This window comes from Pogona vitticeps, chromosome 5 (assembly GCF_051106095.1).
Source record: "Pogona vitticeps strain Pit_001003342236 chromosome 5, PviZW2.1, whole genome shotgun sequence".
Classification (NCBI taxonomy): Eukaryota; Metazoa; Chordata; class Lepidosauria; order Squamata; family Agamidae; genus Pogona; species Pogona vitticeps.
In genome coordinates, this window is record NC_135787.1 from 2,177,888 (window position 1) to 2,196,448 (window position 18,561).

The window sequence follows — 18,561 nt, forward strand, 5'->3', positions numbered from 1 at the left end:
GAAGGCACTTCAAAACAACAAAATCAATGACTCATTTCATCTGACATTCCTGTTGCAAAAGCTGTCGCTGCTCCTAGAACTGTAAAATTTCCAAAAAGTCAGCTTTTTTTCTGAACAACAACAACCCACAACTTTTTCCCCGTTTTTTTTTCTGTAAAAAAACGGTCATTTTTGGAAATTGCACATCTCTCATCCTCAGTGCATTAAACATGTCCAGTGTTTTCTGGAAGAAGAAAAAAATGGGGGGGGGGGTTCTGGAAAAAAAATGATATTTTTGGAAACGTTGTACTCTCTAGCCCACTCCACCTGGATGGTTTCCCTCTTGGAAATCTTCCACACACATCCTTCCCCGGTTGTTGCTCGTGAGGAGGGAAAGCCTCCTCAGGGGGAGCAACAGGGAAAATGAGGGAACTGCAACAGCAATGAGATGCAGAGAAAGTGATCTGAAGCAACTGAGGGAGGATAATAAGCCAATCGGAAGGTAGCCTGGAGAACCCTATGGCCTCTTCTACATCTTGGTTTAGATTACTACTCATAGATTCACTTCCTCATTGTCCTCTGAAATCCCTTATTGCTTCCTCCTCCTCCAGCTAAACAGAGGCCTTTAATTCCTGCTCTGGACCAGGTCATCCATTTTTCCAGTAGTGATGTACGGAAGTGAGAGCTGGACCATCAAGAAGGCTGACCACTGAAAAATTGATGCTTTTGAATTGTGATGATGGAGGAAACTCTTGAGAGTCCCCTGGACTGCAAGGAGAACAAACCTATCCATTCTGAAGGAAACCAACCCTGAGTTCTCACTGGAAGGACAGATCCTGAAGCCTAGGCTCCAATACTTTGGCCATCTCATGAGAAGAGAAGCCTCCTTGGAAAAGACCCTGATGTTGGGAAAGTGTGAAGGCAAGAGGAGATGACAGAGGACTAGATGGTTGGACAGGGTCATCGAAGCGACCAACATGACTTTGGCCAAACTCCGGGAGGCAGTGGAAGACAGGAGGGCCTGGCGTGCTCTGGTCCATGGGGTCACAAGGAGTTGGACACAACTTAATGACTAAACAACAACAACCAGCTCATCTTTAGGAGCTTCTGCAACCCACTTGAGCACTCTTCCTCCTGCAGTGTGCCTGAATGCCTTTCCTGAATCAATAAACACAGATTTTCATTCCCCCCCCAACCCATTTATGTTTTTGTTTTTCAGCCCAATTAGAAGACTCACAAAGTACATTCAAGCTGACGAAGGCAGACGTTAGGGTGCCCATCGGTCCCGCTGCCTGGCAGTGGTAGGAGCCCGCATCACCCCTGGCCACATTGCCGAGTAGGAACGACGGGTCGGGACTCTCCCGGAGCCATTGGCTGTTCTTGTACCAGGTATAGTTCATCTCTCCCATGGCTCGGCTGGCAACCACACAGGTCAGGTTGGCTGAGTCCCCTTCCTTGATATCTGGAGAGGGATCAATGTTGATCCTTACACCTGGGGAGCCAAGATTAAACAGTCATGACCCTTGTTTGTCATGATGCAATTCTGACAGACCCATTTGTATAGCAAAAGCTCAGTAGCAGCTAAAAAAAAAAACAATAAAGAGTGAAGTCCACGAAATATTCATGTTCTTCATTGTGAGGAAGAAATTATATGTACAGTACATGAAACTATCTTGCGTTGCCAGGGAGCAGATGCATGAGCAACTCCAAAGACCATTCAAGGAGACCCCCAACACCCTTCATTCAGTGGCTCTTTGTAAATAAATCAATAACTAAATTAAGTCAAGCCACATGGGAGGAGCTTGATAACAGTTCTGGTTGCCTGTGAAGACAACCCACCTTTCAATAATCCTCAGGGTGAAGAGCTGCTAAGAAAATCAACTTGTTCTCTCTTTTAGAGTGAAGGCAATGCCCTTACTCTGAATTGACTTAGTGACATCGTCATTCAAGTCGTATATCACTGACTAGGTGGCCATGTTGACTGTGAAATTCTGGGAGTAATGCTGCAAAGAAGCCATATTTTCAAACTCTGAAAATACAGAGTATATGGGGAGGGTCTAAGTGAATCACTTACTCTCCACGCTGAAGTGTATGGAGACCGTAGAGTTCCCATAAGTGTTGTTTGCTAGGCAGTGGTACTGTCCTTCATCCTCCAGAAGGATCTTCTCGATTTCCACTTTCAGGGAATTATGTGCTGAGACGACGCTGAGCCGTTGGGTAGGGAAAGTCCCAGGATTCCTGGTGGAAGCCAGCAGTAGGTTTCCTCGGTACAGAGCTACCTCGGATGGAGGGTGGCTCTCCACTGTGCATTGTATGATGGCACGGTTCCCTGACTGGGTCTCCAGGAAAGAGATCAGGGACGGCTGTTTTGGAGCATCTGTGGGGGGAAGGTACAAAACCATATGTCAGTTACAAAAGGGAAATAACAAAGGAGGTGGGGGCAGAAACACAGGGTATGCCAAAGCGTGTGAGATCGAGATCTCCCCTAGCACAGGGACACAACGCTATGACACCACAACAAAGTGAGGGGTGTTGTTGTTATGTTCCATCCAGTAGGGAACTGACTTAGGGTGGCCCTAACAGGGATTTAAGTGAGATATTTAAAGAGTGGCTTAAGCCGTTCCACCTTCCCCAGGGAGTTTCCATAGACGAGCAGGCATTTGAACCCAGATCTCTTGACTCTTAGTCCATCGCTCTATCCACTGCACCACACTGGGGGTATCCAGAGTAAATGTAGTCCCAAATAATTGACAACTCCCACGGTCTGGGAGGTTTTGACCCAGAATAACTTTAGTTGGCCTCATATCGTTGATGACGCTGATGACACCCGGCTCTACCTCTCCTTTTCTCCAACCACAGTGGATGCCGTCCCATCCCTTCGCCGCTGCCTGGAGGCTGTACTGCAAGGGATGCAGGAGAATGGGCTGAGACTGAACCCGGACAAGACGGATGTCCTGAGGGTGCGTGGCCCCTCCATCGGTGGCTTGGGGGACTCCATCACTTTTGGAGGGGGTGACTCTCACCACGAAGAGTGAGGTTCGCAGTTTGGGGGTCCATCTGGATCCATGGAAACCCAGGTGGTGTCAGTGGTCCCCTCTGCCTTTTTCCATCGGTGGCGGATTGTCCAGCTGCGTCTTTATCTTGATGTTGGGGCACGCACCACTCTGGTCCATGCACTTGTAATCTCGAGATTAGACCACTGTAATGCGCTCTACGTGGGGCTGCCTTTGAGATTGATGCGGAAGCTTCAAATGGTGCAAAATGCGGCGGCCAGACTTCTCACTGGGGCGAGAAAATACCAGCACTTCTCTCCCACTCTGGCTGCCTTGTATTGGCTTCCCGTTTGTTTCCACATTGATTTCAGAGTGTTAATGATGACATATTAAGCCCTAAATGGTTTAGGACCTCAATATCTAGCGGAACGCCTCCTCCCACCTAGATCTATCCAAATCACTTGTTCTAGCCAGGGAGGGCAGCTGAGGGGCCTAATGCCGAAGGAGGCCCGGAGAGAAAGAACAAGAAACCGGGCCTTCTCGGCAGTGGCTCCTTGCCTTTGGAACAGTCTGCCCACACAGATCTCCCTCGCTGGATGTTTTTAAGAGCAAACTTAAGACCTGGCTCTTTAGGCAGGCTTTCCCGCCTGTCATCACCTGATTATTTTTCCTATCTTGACCTATATTATTACTATTGTTTTTTATTTTATTATATTGTTTTTATTTTATCTATTATTGCTAGCCGCCCAGAGTAGACTTCGGTCTAGATGGGCGGGGTATAAATCCAATAGATAGATAGATAGATAGATAGATAGATAGATAGATAGATAGATAGATAGATAGATAGATAGATAGATAGATAGATAGATAGATAGATAGATAGATAGATAGATAGATAGATAAATAAATAAATAAATAAATAAATAAATAAATAAATAAATAAATAAATAAATAAATAAATAAATAAATAAATAAATAAATAAAAGTATTGCCTAAGCTGGTTCTCAGCTCTCTTGCCTGGTCTAATACAGCTATCCTTCCTGTACTGTTTACGACACAAGGATTTCTTCTCCATCAAAATATTACTGTTGGTGGAAGCCACATGTACATGTGTATTATTTACAGCTCAGTATTTCTATCATCATCATTGACACTGTTGTCAAAACATTTTGTCTTAGTCTGAAAGAGATAGGAGGGGGTTGACTGATGATATGACCTCACTGGCACTAGCCAATCAGTACAACTGGTGTAAAGGGAAAGCCTGCTGCAAGGGGGAAAGGACTCCCTTAAATTTACTCCAGTGGGCAGACATCAAGACAGTCTCCATCACTTCACACATGATAGCTGAATCCTGTGTTCAGTAACGAAAATGGCGTAATTGCTGTAAACTGAGACATCTTCATAGACATCTTTTCCATGAAGAATTGCGTGAGGTGTTGTGCCATGTATGCAGAGATTTCTGAAAGCCATTTGCTTTCAAAAGTTAGGCCATTTGCTGAACGGCACAAGGGGATTCCAGCCAACCATCCCCCCCCCACGCACGCACACTGTCAAGTAGAAAGGGTTTCTGTCAAAGACCAAGGTACTCACAGAGCACGCGCAGAGGGACAGGTGGCGAGGTCCGTACGCCTCTCGCGCTGCGTACTTGGCAAGAGTACGACCCCACGTCGTGGGTGGTCACAGCTGGGAAGAAGAGGGAGGGGGCAGAGCCCTCCGACAGCCACTTGGAGTTCTTGTACCAGGTATAAACCACGTTTGGGGCAGAACTTAGATCTTCACAAGTGAGGGAAACGTGAGCCCCCTCGCGCACGTCCGAGTCTGGCTGGATCACGACTCTGGCAGCTACACAAAGAACAAAAATATGGCTCAAGTTGGTTGGATGCCAAGGGGATGCCTCCATTCCATTGGAGGGGGGGGAAGGGCCCATATGGCTTTTATGCTGGTCCAGCCGATGGCTGGAACGTGGATCTTTTCAGGGAGGCTGAAGGGGGTTCTGCTCGGTTTTTAATATGCAAATATTTAACAGGGCAACATTGACATGTCATTTTAAGACAAAGTGTTTTGTTTTTTGGGGGGGCCGGAAAAGATATTCCAGAGCCTGGATGGAGGGGCCATGCTGACCTGGAGATGTTGGCAGGAACGCCTGCACGGGTGGGGCAATGACTCGGTGAGACGCATGCTTTGCCCAAAGCAGGACCTGATCTCCTCCTCCTCCTCCACAACATCTCCATCTGGGTTGGGAGAGACCCTCGCCTGAGATCTTGAAGCTCCAGTGACCCCTCAAACGCTCAAGGCTGTGCTCCTGACGGGGGATCATGAATCTGCTGTGGGTTTTAGCTTGAACTTCACAGGAGCCTTTCAAGACACAGAACCCTTGAATAGGTCTCTCAAAATTCTGGGTAAAAACCCAGAGCGGATACACTACTCTTCACCATGTTGAATCAACCAACTGGCTTGGCCAAGATCAGGCTCATGTGTTTCCTGGAGAAGAATCTTTGTCAAGATTTTCACGAGACTCACATATAAAACTCGCTGGGGGATGCAAAACATCATGTTTCTGGTTTCTTCTGCTTATCTTCTGCAAATAAGCTTATCTCATAATTTGTGAACAAGGAAGGTGGTGGCGGCACTTTTTGCCTTGACCTGGTCCTGCACACCAGGGGCGTTGGAGCTACCAAGAGTTTCTGGAGCTCAACCCCGCTGCTCCCATCCTGATGTACTGCTTGCTAAGGATTCAATGAGGAGCCACAGACGCTTCTGCCTCTTAACTGGCTACGATTTTGGAATTGTTTTGAAGGGAACTCCTTGAAGGAGGTGAGCCCATGTCTAGAAACATCAATTTCTGCTCAAGAAGCTTTCTGTGAGGAAGGGGCTGGCAGTGGGTGACCCCCAAATTCTCCCCCAGGGTGGATCATCTCCAGGGTCGGGTGAGAAGGTCAAGCGCTTGCACCAGTACTTACTCTGCACGGTGAAGTCTAAGGAGGCCATGGTCTGGCCTATGGCATTGCTAGCCAAGCACTCGTAAGTCCCTTCGTCGTCCAGGCTGACCTCTTTGATCTCAAGTCTCAGGGAGTTCCGGGAGGAGACTGTGCTCAGCCGGTGGCCGGGCACCCTGCTCCCTTGGAAGGCGCTGGCCGCCAGGACTTGGCCAGCTTGGCGGAGCAGCAGGGTGGAGGGGGGGTTGCTGTCCACAGTGCAGATCATGATGGCCACCTTCCCATTCAGAGTCTCCAAGAATGACTTCATCTCAGCATTCCTGGGTGGGTCTTCCAGAAAAAGAGAAAGAGAGAGAGATGAAGAAAGGAGAGAGAATGAAACTAGCAGATCAATGTGTCATCAACTCTGACTGATGGTGTTCATCCCAGGATTTTCTAGGATTTTCCACCCATGTTTCCCCAATCCTTCCTTCCGGTGGCGCTCTGGGGCTCCCATGTCTGCACAGGGAGCAGAGCCCACAGCCCACCAGCCCCACACACTCGGGGTGGTCTTGGCTAGCACCTTCGCTGGGAGGCACAGCAGGGATTTGAACTCCCACCCCCTCGCTCTGCAAACCAGGTGCTCCAATCCACTGAGCTATATGAGGACTTGCCGCATAAAGTGCAGGCAAAACGGTGTATATTGACTGTTAACTGACATTAAATCAGGATACTTGCTAACAGCAATGTTTATGTCGGGCAAACCGGCATACGGATACTTGTGTTTGGAGAAAGGCATGCAAAAATGTGCACACATTTTGATACCAATTGGGGGAAAAGTTCTCAAAGTTCAGGATGAGCTCAACTTAAGAGTGGAATAATTCTCAGAGCTGAAGATAAACCAGACTTCAAGATGGGCGAACAGGAAACGAACCCACATTGGTCTTTCAACCAAACTGGCCGTTCCAGGAAGACCTTGCTTAAGCAGTGGTTCTATCCCGTTGTTTGCCCTCCAGATGTTTTGGACATCAATTCCCAGAATTCCTGTTTGCCACTAAAGCAGAGATTGCAAAAGAGCCACTCTTTCATCCAACCAGCTCTTCTGCAAGACCTCTCACCCTTTAAGGAAGGGAGAAGACATGCAAACAGTTCTCCAGCCCGCCCCCCCCCCCAGCCCCCCAGGACCTACAGAGGACGTTGAGTGTGCCAAGGGTAGAGTTCCGAATCCTCTCCCGCATCTTGACGGTGCAGTAATAGGTCCCCCCATCTGCCACGTTGGCATGGGGCAGGGTCAGCATCTGGGAAGGCCCTTCTGAGAGCCGCTGGTTGTTCTTATACCAGGTATAGTGTGCCTCACTGGAGGCATTGCTGTCGACGGCACAGGTCAGGTTCACAGAGTTCCCTTCGAGGACATCAGGAGGCGAAATCCAAATCCTTGCAGCTACATGGGAGGCATACGAAGAAAGATCTGTTATAGGCAAAACTATTTGATTTATTCAATGTCACCGAATCACAGATGTGCAAAGCGGGTGGGGATCTCATAGGCCATCTAGTCTGGCCTCCTATAAATACAGGACAGACCCAGACGCGGCACCTTCTTCGCCGTTAGGGCTGCACAACGACGGAACCCATGCCCTCGGGAGGTGGCGAGCGCTCCGACGCTGGAGGCCTTCAAGAGAAAATCGGACCAACCTTCTGTCCGATCTGCTTCTATGTGGATCCCTGCCTTGAGCAGGGGGTTGGACTTGATGGCCTTTGGAGGCCCCTTCCAACACTGTGATTCTATGATTCTATCCCTGAAAGATGATCCTCCAGCCTGTGTGGAAAATACCTCCTACCAAGGAAAGCCTCCTGCCTTCCAAGGCCGTCCATTCCAACCCTTGTCCCAGCAGGAAGTTCTTCCTAATATTTAATCAATGTCTCCTTTCTTGACCCTTCGAACCTGTTACTTCGGGTCCTACCCTTGGGAGCGGCAATCCCTCTGCCTTGTGGCCGCTCTTCAAACATCACCTCCCGACCTTCTCAAGTCCAGCATCCTCCATCATGAGTTACCTCCAAGAAGTTCAAGGCATTGCCTCCGGCTCTCTTGGTCCCCTGCTTTCTCCCACAACTCTCCTGAGTGATCGATCGAGCCGAGAACGGGTGGCCCAGGATGACTTCAGAAGCTTCATGGACAGGAACCATTTCTCCCTGGTCCCACTCCAACACCCTGAGCGGGACACTCCCCTGGCTGTTTGCAGGACTGGTTTCTAGGCAAGTCTTAAAGTCTTCTGAACCTCCCTGTGAACCGTATCAAAGCTCCACGGAAGAACTGAATGCAGAGGGTCCCGGGACAGGGTGCTTCTCTGCTTGTTCTCTTCCACAAGCTTTCCCAGCCTGCACCAATCTGGCACTATGAATTCGAGCACCAGAGAATCTCCCCCAACAATTGCACCTCCAAATGACTAAGCATTTTGTGACACCTTAAAGAGGAATATATTTTGTTTGTCAGAAGCTTTCGCGGACGGCAAATGGCTGTAGTGTACAATGCTTGTTGTTGTTGCTGTTTAGTCGTTAAGTTGTGTCCAACTCTTCGTGACCCCATGGACCAGAGCACGCCAGGCCCTCCTGTCTTCCACTGCCTTCCAGAGTTGGATCAAATTTATGTTGGTCACTTCGATGATCCTGTCCAACCATCTCGTTTTCCTCTGTCGTCCCCTTCTCCTCTTGCCTTCACACTTTCCCAACATCAGGGTCTTTTCCAGGGAGTCTCTCATGAGATGGCCAAAGTATTGGAGCCTCAGCTTCAGGATCTGTCCTTCTAGGGAGCACTCAATGGTTAGTGCCCAATAAAATTTCATGATTTTTAAGGTGCCACAAGGCTCTTCAGTGTGTGTGTGTGTGTGTGTGTGTGTGTGTGTGTGTGTGTGTGTGTGTGTGTGTGTGTGCGTGCGTGCGTGCGTGCGTGCGTGTGTGTGTGTCTGAGTGGTGTGTGTGTGTGTGTGTGTTTGTTTGTTTGTTTGTTTCTGGGGTTCCAGAAAGACCAGCACCACGGGCCTGAAAAGAAGATGGAGAACTGCAAGGAGAGATGGGATAGCGTGCCTGAGACAAATCTGCAGAGGGTGGCAAGACATGAAAGTTTCTATATCAGCGGTAGGAGCTGAATGGGGAAGTGCTAAATGTGGACTTTTAGCACCAGACAAGAAAAGGGGAAGCCAGCTGGCTGAAGTCAAGTCTGTGGCAGAGGGAACAAACTGTACACAAAGGAAAGGGCGCGTTCCTGCATGGGAAGAGATGGTATCTGCCCAGGAAGTCAGAGTCTGACCCCTGCTTGCCCACAAGGGCGTTCTATGCCTATAAGAAGGATGACCCAAGAAAGAGACTGTGGGCTTGGATCTGCGCTGCAATGATTGCTCCCATTGCTCTTACTGAGAGACTGATCACCTGTCAGGGAAGAGTCCAGGCGTGAGTATCGTGTGAATGGAGTGTGAAAGAGGCCTCTTGACACCTTGGTCTTTTGTTGTCTTATGAAGGAAAGCAATAAATGGGACATGAATAGTGTTATAAACCCCGAAATTTTGCGGACGGTCTTCTCCCAGTAGCCTGGCTGGACTCTCTCTGTGTGTGTCCTCTCCTCTCCTCTCCTGGTCCCTCTCCCCAGGATATAAAGGACATGGATCCCCGCGGGGATCCCCCAGTTCCCACATATATACTCACTCTCAGCCGTGAACATCAGGGTGGAGCTGGCCTGGCCGTAGGGGTTGCTGGCTGAGCAGGCATACTCGCCTTCGTCCTCCAGAACCACCTCCCAGATCTCCACGTCCAAGCGGTTGTAGGAGCTGGAAACCTTGACCCGCTGGCTGTGTGCCGGGTGTGGGGGGAGGCTGGAGGCCAAGAGCTCCCCCCGCTTGGAGAAGGCCAACCGGGACTGGGGCTCACTCTCCACCGTGCAGCGGAGGACGGCCACTTCCCTGCCTTGCCTCTGCAGGAAGGACGTCACCTGGGGGCTCCGAGGTGGGTCTGCGGGTGGGGGGGGGGAAGAGAGAGAGAGAGAGAGAGAGAAATTGAGAGAGGAGACAAGCGGTCCATAGGGTGAATCGCAGGGCTTGGCTCTTCTCCTCCCTGCTTTGTCCCCACAATGACACCCCTGCAAGGTAGGACAGGGTGAGAAAGACCTTTTCAAGTTTCCCCACGGCCAGACTCTTCACCAAAACATCTCCCTCCATATTTCCCAGTTTTCAACAAAAACAAGACTTTTGGTCTCCTTTTTCCATTATTCGCCTTTTCTTTTGCACAGAAAAGCCTGCTGTTCTCAGCTCAGTACAGGACCGTTTTTGAAAAAAAAATCTGGTATAGAAAATGCAGCATGCCTTTGGTTTGTTTTAAACTGAAATTGTAATAATTGTGGGCAGGTTGAGAAAAACATGGCCACACATGATCCCAGAAATCCTGCAAGATTTCCTGTGAGGTTTCGAAGGAAGGAAGGAAGGAAGGAAGGAAGGAAGGAAGGAAGGAAGGAAGGAAGGAAGGAAGGAAGGAAGGAAGGAAGGAAGGAAGGAAGGAAGGAAGGAGCCGATGATGAATAGAAGGAAGGAAGGAGGGAGGGAGGGAGGGAGGGAGGGAGGGAGGAAGGAAGGAAGGAAGGACGGACGGACGGACGGACGGACGGAAGGAAGGAAGGAAGGAAGGAAGGAAGGAAGGAAGGAAGGAAGGAAGGAAGGAAGGAAGGAAGGAAGGAAGGAGCCGATGATGAATAGAAGGAAGGAAGGAGGGAGGGAGGGAGGGAGGGAAGGAGCTGATGATGAATAGAAGGAAGGAAGGAAGGAAGGAAGGAAGGAAGGAAGGAAGGAAGGAAGGAAGGAAGGAAGGAAGGAAGGCAGGCAGGCAGGCAGGCAGGCAGGCAGGCAGGCAGGCAGGCAGGCAGGCAGGCAGGCAGGCAGGCAGGTTGGTTCTCATGATGGATAGAAGGAAGGAGGTCACAGAGGTAAATTTCACTGTGAGGGAAAAAGAAGGGATACTTTTCTTGGTTTCTCATCCTGAGAAACAGGAGGGCAGGTTCATATTCCTATAAGCTGGAGCCCCCAAGGGCATCAACGTGAGAGGGCAAGATCTTCGTTTTTCTCTTCCTTGCATAAAGGTTTGCTATTCATTCTACAATGACTTCCAAGCTTAGTTTCTTAAATGTTCTCAGTGTCCAGGTTGCGTTTAATGATTTTATTGTTGCATTTTATTATCCTAAGAGGCCACCAATTTCAACACACACACACACACACACACAGAGGGAGAGAGAGAGAGAGAGGGAGAGAGAAAGAGGCAGGTGCCCAGAGCATTTCCCCTCCCATTTGAAGGCAGGAGGGGGAGCTTTTCCTAGCTGTGCCTTTCAACCAGAGCATCCCTTTACGGAGTTGGTACCTAAAGCAAGAGCGCCACCTGCATGCAGCTGGAGGAACAGCAGAAAAGCATTCCCCGAGATTTGATGGGGTCCCAAAAAGGGCAAATGTTCACACAGGTGTTCCAGGTCACTGGCCTTTTCCTCAGGCAAGAGGTTGTGCAAGGAAATGTGGGAGAGGGCAAGGCTCACAGCCCGGGAACCTTGATGGCCTCCTTGAGTTGTCATGGAGGAGCCAGGCGACATGGGGCTCTTCAGATGTTGTGGTCAGCAGATCCTATGAGTAAAGGAGCAGGGCCATTTGGCCCTGGGGCCTTCCCTCACTGGGGAGGCTTCCCCTCAGCCTAAGGCAATTTTTTTTATAAATTAAGCTTTCATGCACTCTACGAATTCTTTAAAAAGTTTTCTTATGCCCATCTTTACAATAACATATTTTTAAAAATCAGGGCTGAGGAGCAACTGCTTCATCGTGACCTTAGAGAAAAATCTTTTTTGGGACTCTGTTCCTCCCTCTATGTCCCCCAGCCAAACTGGCCAGGGGATTCTGGGAGTTTAGTTCCCCCCCCCCCAAAAAAAGAGGAAAGTCTTCCAGTCTAAGCTTGGTCTGAAGAGGACAACAAAGAAACCACGTCTGGCTACAGGCATTCGTGTGACTTAACAGACTTACAGAAGACTGTGATGCTGACCGGCGGGGAGATGCTGACGGCCCCCTCCTCTGGCCCGTGGGCCTTGCAGTGGTAGGAGCCGGCGTCCTCTCTGGTGATCCGTGGGAAGGCGAGAACATCGCTGTTTTTCTCCTGAAGGCGCCGGCTGTTCTTGTACCAAGAAAACGTGGTCCCACTGGGGGAGCTTCCCACCACGTCACAGGTGAGGTTGACGGCGCTCCCTTCCAGCACCTCCGGGAATGGGGTCACCAGAACCCGGGCCGCTGGAACCCAGGTGGAAATCACAGGAAAATAAAATTATGCAGGGGATGGATATAAAGTGGAGAGAGGGAAGTAATCTCCCCTCTCACGCAAGACCAGAACCAGGGGACATCCACTCCAACGGAGGGTTGGGAAAATGAGAACAGACCAAAGAAAAGATTTCTTGACCCAGCGTGTTGTGAGTCTGTGGAACACCTTGCCACAGGATGTAGTGATGGTACCTGGCCTAGAAGCCTTGAAAAGGGAATAGGACAGATCCTTGGAGGAAAAGTCCCATCGCAGGTGACAAGCCATGATGGGGATGTATCATCTCCAGGCTTTGAAGGAAGGTCCCTCCAAATGCCAGATGCAGGGGAAGAGGGGGATCAGGGGACAGTTATATCTAGTGGTCTCAGGGGCTCCCAGAGGGCATCTGGTGGGGCCCCTGTGAGATACAGGAAGCTGGACTAGATGGGCCCTTGGCCTGATCCTGCACAGGGCTCGTCTTCGGTTCTTATGAAAATGTGAGAACAGGCTTGAATGCTGCGTTCCTGAGACATTTCAGCCCTTCAAAGTGGTGTTTTGTTGCACAGAACCACACCTACAAGGTAGATGTTCTCAGTCACTGCCACCCGATGAGTTGCCAACACTCGTGTTTCCCTCTGACACTCAGAAAACTGGCCCTTAATGGTGCAATTCGGATCCTGGCAACCCCTGTGCTTATTTGTAGCCAGAGTGGAAATTTTGCCCCATCTGGAGGCAGCCTTGAACAGTCCCAGCCGGTTTCTTGCATTTTATCACTGGGCTATTATGATTTTTTAATCACAGCAAATATAACATATTGAACAAAAAAAGACCCCATGCCATTTTTCAGCACAACCACGATGCTGAGGAGGCCCGAGGAACTTTGCTTATCAAGAGCTTAATGGCAGGACAGTGGAATATTTGAGGAGTTCAAGAAATATGATTATATTCAGCCTTGCCACGTATCCTAGCTCCAGTCTCAACACTGCTTTCTGGCTAACCTGCTATCACCATCTATTAATTGTAAATTAATTAAGGAGCCACTTGTGGCCCGTGAATAGCTGCTTCTTATTTACAGGGAACAATAAAAGTATGTTAAAACGTTCACACCTTTTCCCCCCTGATAAGCAAGGAGAGCCACATTTTCCACTCCTGTGGACCATCGTCTATTTCTAATAATTCTGAGGTGTGGGAGGGAGGACAGTCCCAGAACATTTCATTCGAAGTGGACAGGAGCACCTTTTCCATGACCAACTTCACCACAGATCTCAGCTGGCAAAGACCAGCGAGCGCTTAAGATCTTGGGACAGTTGCGTTTTCAGACTAACATCTTTCATCATCCCCCTAGCCTGCAGGGCAGGGCCAAGAGACAACGGCCACTGAGAGGTTCCTAGAAGTTGTAGCAGGGGAAAGAAAAAGGGGAGAAAAATAATGTTTCCATATTCTGGATCGATCAACAGAGAGTTTTCAACTGGGTGGGATATCAAGGGTAGAAGATCTTCCTCAAGACAGACTGGGGAGGGCTGTCGATCCCCCTTTGCACTTACTTTGCACACGGAGGTACAACAAGGTGGAGGAGGAGCCGTAGGCATTGATAGCCGTGAGGTTATAGCGGCCTTCATCCTGGGGGTCCAGATCCTTCATCTCCACCCAGAGGGAATTGCGGGCCTGCTGAACGCGGATCCTCTGGGAGGCGACGCTGTTCTCGGAGCCACTGGAGGCAATGAGGTCCTCTCCTCTGCGCAGAACCAGTTTAGCGGCTGGGTTGCTGTCCACCGAACACTGGAAGAGGGCCAGCCTGCCTCGCTCAGTCTCCACAAAGACGGTCACCTGAGGAGTCCCAGGGGGGTCTGAAACAGCAAGGAATGCAATGCAGGTCCACAGACACACACACACACATGCAATACTGTTTTGTCTTCATGTTGTGGGGAGGCAACACAAGGGAGACATGCCTTTGAAAGGCAAGACCCCAGCCTGCCATCCTCTGGGGCAGAAATGGTCCATGGGCGGATTTCAGTAAGACCTCCCCATGCAATCTCAGACTCAGGAGTATAATAACCAAGGAACTGGATCCTCTGGTGCAAACAGATGGCTGTGGAGAGCAATGCCATAAACATCCGGATGGCAACACTCCAGATCGCTATGCGTAGAAGCCTTCGGGGACTTACAGATCCTGCCTGGGCTTCCCTTCTAACAACCCATCGCAAAACAAAGCTCACCGGAACTGCAACGGACGAGGCTCAGTGAAAGCAGGTACTTTGAGCATCAGCCATCGGTCACCACTTACAGGAGCAGTGGTTATGATGAGGGTGGGGAAAACCCCACCCTCTGCTTTGAGCCATGGATGGTATGAAAGGTTTGGATGGCCTCTGGGTGTCTTGCTAGAGAGAGGGACTTCGCAGACACCCAGAGAGGCTAGACCTGTCCTGGGAGGGGACGGTATGGACGGCCGGACGGCACATCAGGGAGAGAGATGAGGGACCGGAAGGGTCGGCTTTCAGAACTCCTCCTTCAGACCCTCCCTGTATATGGGGCAATGGGGCAGAGACCTCAACAACCCCATGGGGTGCCTTGTTAGGCTTCGTTTGGGTCACACCTTTGGCCCCCCAACTCCTAGGATTTCTTGATGGCCTCTATCTGAGTTGCCCCCAGCCGAGGTGAAGGAGCAGGACTCCTCAATAGATGAGGAACTCCACTGGCTGCTATTTTTCAGAGTGAGTCTTCGGAGTAGCCAGAGTGGCTACTGAAATCTTCCAATTAGAAAGGAGTGCTGGATTTCACCTTTTCAGGACCACAGAAGCGGGGGGATTCTGGGGGCTGGTCCAAGACAAGTGATTTCTCCAAGTGTGGGGTTGCCCCTCCTATGTATTGCTATATGTGTATCAAAACAATAAAATCAATCAACCCGAATCATTCTAGAGTGTTTCCCAACCTTGGGTCACGCAGATGTGTCCTTGGACTGCAGCTCCCAGAAATCTCGGCTGGTACAGCTCGTGTTGAAGGCTTCTGGGAGTTTTAGTCCAAGAACATCTGGGGACCCAAAGTTGTACCTAGACCAAGGGTCTCGCGTGAGAGCATTGGGAACAAAGGGGGGAAAGCCAGGGGTGCTTACACAGCACAGAAAGGGCAACCAAGTTGGAACTTTTGCTGGCTCTCAAAGTCTCCACTCGGCAGCTGTAGATCCCGGCATCTCCTCTGGCCACTTGCTCGAACTCCAGGGCCTCCCCGTGGTCCTCCACGGAGAGAGAGCGACCCCCCTTGAACCAGGTGATGTTTGCCAAGGTGGAGGGGATGCTGCTCACGGCACAGGACAGACGGACCGCCACCCCTTCAAGCACCTCCGAAGAGGGAGTGATGGTGACTTTTGCAGCTGAAGGACAGGGTGGGTGGGAGAGAAGAAAGATGCCAAAATTGGTCAGAGAAGAAGAAGGAGCAAAAGAGCAGAACAAAGCAAGTCCTAAAAGTCACGTTTAACCACAATTGTTTTAGGACGAGGTTCCACCGCCACCGTCCGTCAGCAGTCCTGTTTATTCCTGCCTCCAGCTAGTGAACAGCTGGAGCGAATCTGTCCTTTACCCATATTAGCAAGATCCCCCATGTTAGCAAAATCAGAGAGTGGCTCAGAGCAAAAGACTGCAAAGGATTCAGTGACACTTCAAGGCCCAACCAGTTTATCTGACATAAACTTTTCAGAGTCTGTGTCGTCCGATGCTTTGAGGCGTTCTCTGAGTTGGCAGCATGGGGAATATAAGTGTAAAACATGCAGGCCCTTATGATGATTGCAACAGTGGACGTTCAATGAATATTTGCTGGGAGGCCAGAGTGATCTCTCAGGACAGGTAAGCAGATGCACCCTGGTACATCTTAGTCCAATCCAAGTGGACGATAAGAGAAAGATTTACCATCTATCCCCAGACAACAGGGCTTGGAAAAGCTATGCTTTGTTAGAGGACTGGATCTCTCTTTCATGTCACAATAGAAATCTTGGAAAGCATGTTTGAAATTCGTAATCTGGCTTCCTAAAGTGTTGAAATGTACTCTGTCTCTTGCCACCACTGTGCCCACCACCACACCCTCCCCACCATCTGTATATTCAGCCGGCTTGTCAAGAGCTTGGAAGAAGTAATTTGCAAGCAACAAAGTCTTTCTTTCTTTCTTTCTTTCTTTCTTTCTTTCTTTCTTTCTTTCTTTCTTTCTTTCTTTCTTTCTTTCTTTCTTTCTTTCTTTCTTTCTTTCTTTCTTTCTTTCTTTCTTTCTTTCATTTGATTTATATCCCGCCCATCTGGTCTGGTCGACCACTCTGGGCGGGTTCCAACAGAAATGTATACAATACAACATAAGAATATTACAAACAGTCTAAACACCTACAATAGTAAATCAAATAAAGTCACCTGTAACTAATTACTTTTGGGTAAAGTAATTGACAGGAACCAAGTTACAATACTGGTTGTCTGGATATCTCAGTGGTTTAAGCCTCTGGCTGTGGAGCCAGAGGTTGGGAGTTTGAATCCCCTCATGGGGCCTCCCTGTGAGTAGAGCCAGCCTGGGCGGCCTTGGGCCAGCTGCACACAGTCCCAGGGCGCCCCCTAGAGGAAGGGAAGGGAAGACCTCTTCTGTGTATTCTCTACCTTCAAAACCCTGAAAAAGGGTTGGCATAAGTCAGGATTAATTGATGGCCCATGATTATTTTAACGAGCCGTGTTTCTTTCAAAGGTTTTGGACCTGGCCACTACTAGAGGGCACCAGAGAACATTTCCCCCTAACCCCTCCCTCCCCCAACTGCAACTCAATAACAAAACAACATTAAGAAATGCGACTGAGATTGTGCTATGGGGCTGTAACTAGAATGCAGCAAATGGGGCTTGCCCCCCCCAAAAAAAAACAGCCGGCATCAAATCTAGAGGTGAATCTCTTGATGAGTGTTAGGAAAATAAACAGCCCTGCCTTGCAGTCACACACACACACACACACACACACACACACACACACACACACACACTGACTTCCATCCTCTCTGTTCATATCCCCAGTTATGCCTACAAAGTTCGCCCCGTAATAGTCTGTTGACGGTACATATTTGGTTCCTCTTAGAACGACCGTAGCTCCATCTGACGCGTGGGACCTGTAGATGGGTGGGATCCTTAGAATCCTCTGCTGTGGTTCAGGGAAGGGCACGAGAGTGCAGTTAGCGATTCGTTTTAAGGATCTCATCTCACTACAAACCCCAGGGTTCAGTCTAAAGAAGCCATGACAACGGCCACGGTATGAGACTCTGCTGTCCGCGGGTCGGGTGGATTCCCCGTGAGAGTGTGAAGGAGTCTCCTTCGATGACTTACTCTCTGCGGTGAAATCCATGGAGGCTGTGGACTCCCCGTAGTGGTTCTGAGCAGAACAGACATACTCGCCTTCATCCTCCAAGGTCACGTTCTGGATGGTCACCTTCAACCCATTGTAGGACGGGGTCAGGGTCATCCTCTGGTCAGTTGCTGAGCGGGCAGTGCTGGTGGAACCCAAGAGAACATCCCCTTTGTATAAAGCGACCTCAGAGGGTGGGTCACTGTCTACCGTGCACCCGATGATGGCAAGATGCCCCCCTTGGGTCTCCAGGAGAGAATTCATCACAGGCTCTCTTGGGGAATCTTCAGAGGAAAAGGAGACATTAGTGTGGAAAACTGGCTTTCTTTTTTAAAAAAACATGTGTTATTATCCCTTAAAAATCCTCCAGCTGAGACTACTCTCAAAGCTTGAGTCTCCATCTCTTTATGACTGTATATCCCACTTAGGCGAACACACAAAGTCCCCGGAGGCTTTCAGCGCCAGGGTCCACACTGGCTCTCAATCTCATGGGGTTTGATCCATCCTCACAGCTCATGGCTGCCCCACGGGCTGTGGGGAGACATCAAATACCCGCCACCTGGGGACTTCCACTCTCCTTTCTTATCTTACAGGCAATCTACCACTAATCCAGTAAACCAAACTACTGTATTTTTCCGTGTATAAGACACCACATGTATAAGACACCCCCCACCTTTCTAAACCAAAATTTTTAAAAAAATCAAAGTGGGGCTTAGGAAGTGGAGGGGAAAGCAGGGATCAAAGCCCTACAGGATCACTTTGATCCCTGCTTTCCCTCCACTTGTTTTTTCTCCTCCGTTTACTTCCGTGTATAAGACGACCCTCAATTTTTAGTCTAAAGATTTTAGACAAAAGTATAGTCTTATACACTGAAAAATACAGTAATATGCCAATGCAGTGCAAACGTGACCTAGTACTAAATTCACTAGGTTTTTAAAAAAATAAATAAATAATACTTTGGGACGACTAGGGACAAAGATTGTGGGGGGTTCCACTGTCCCCAAACATCATGCTTCAGCACA

The 18,561-nt window shown here is 49.4% G+C and overlaps 1 protein-coding gene across 3 annotated transcripts in view; it reads right to left on the reverse strand.

Annotated features, from left to right (window-relative positions):
- Nucleotides 1-18,561, reverse strand: part of SIGLEC1 (sialic acid binding Ig like lectin 1) — a 45,126-nt gene that overhangs the window by 10,477 nt on the left and 16,088 nt on the right. For all 3 annotated transcript variants that reach the window (XR_013545739.1, XM_020795165.3, XM_078394419.1), the window contains exons 9-18: nt 17,521-17,823; nt 15,297-15,554; nt 13,732-14,034; nt 11,923-12,183; nt 9,584-9,886; nt 7,077-7,328; nt 5,933-6,238; nt 4,563-4,814; nt 2,054-2,356; nt 1,217-1,471 (exon numbers count right to left, since the gene is read on the reverse strand). Coding sequence is in view for 2 of the 3 variants with exons in the window: in XM_020795165.3 (XP_020650824.3) it covers nt 1,217-1,471; nt 2,054-2,356; nt 4,563-4,814; nt 5,933-6,238; nt 7,077-7,328; nt 9,584-9,886; nt 11,923-12,183; nt 13,732-14,034; nt 15,297-15,554; nt 17,521-17,823 (2,796 nt within the window). In the remaining variant the exon portion in view is untranslated. The remainder of the gene's footprint in view (nt 1-1,216; nt 1,472-2,053; nt 2,357-4,562; nt 4,815-5,932; nt 6,239-7,076; nt 7,329-9,583; nt 9,887-11,922; nt 12,184-13,731; nt 14,035-15,296; nt 15,555-17,520; nt 17,824-18,561) is intronic.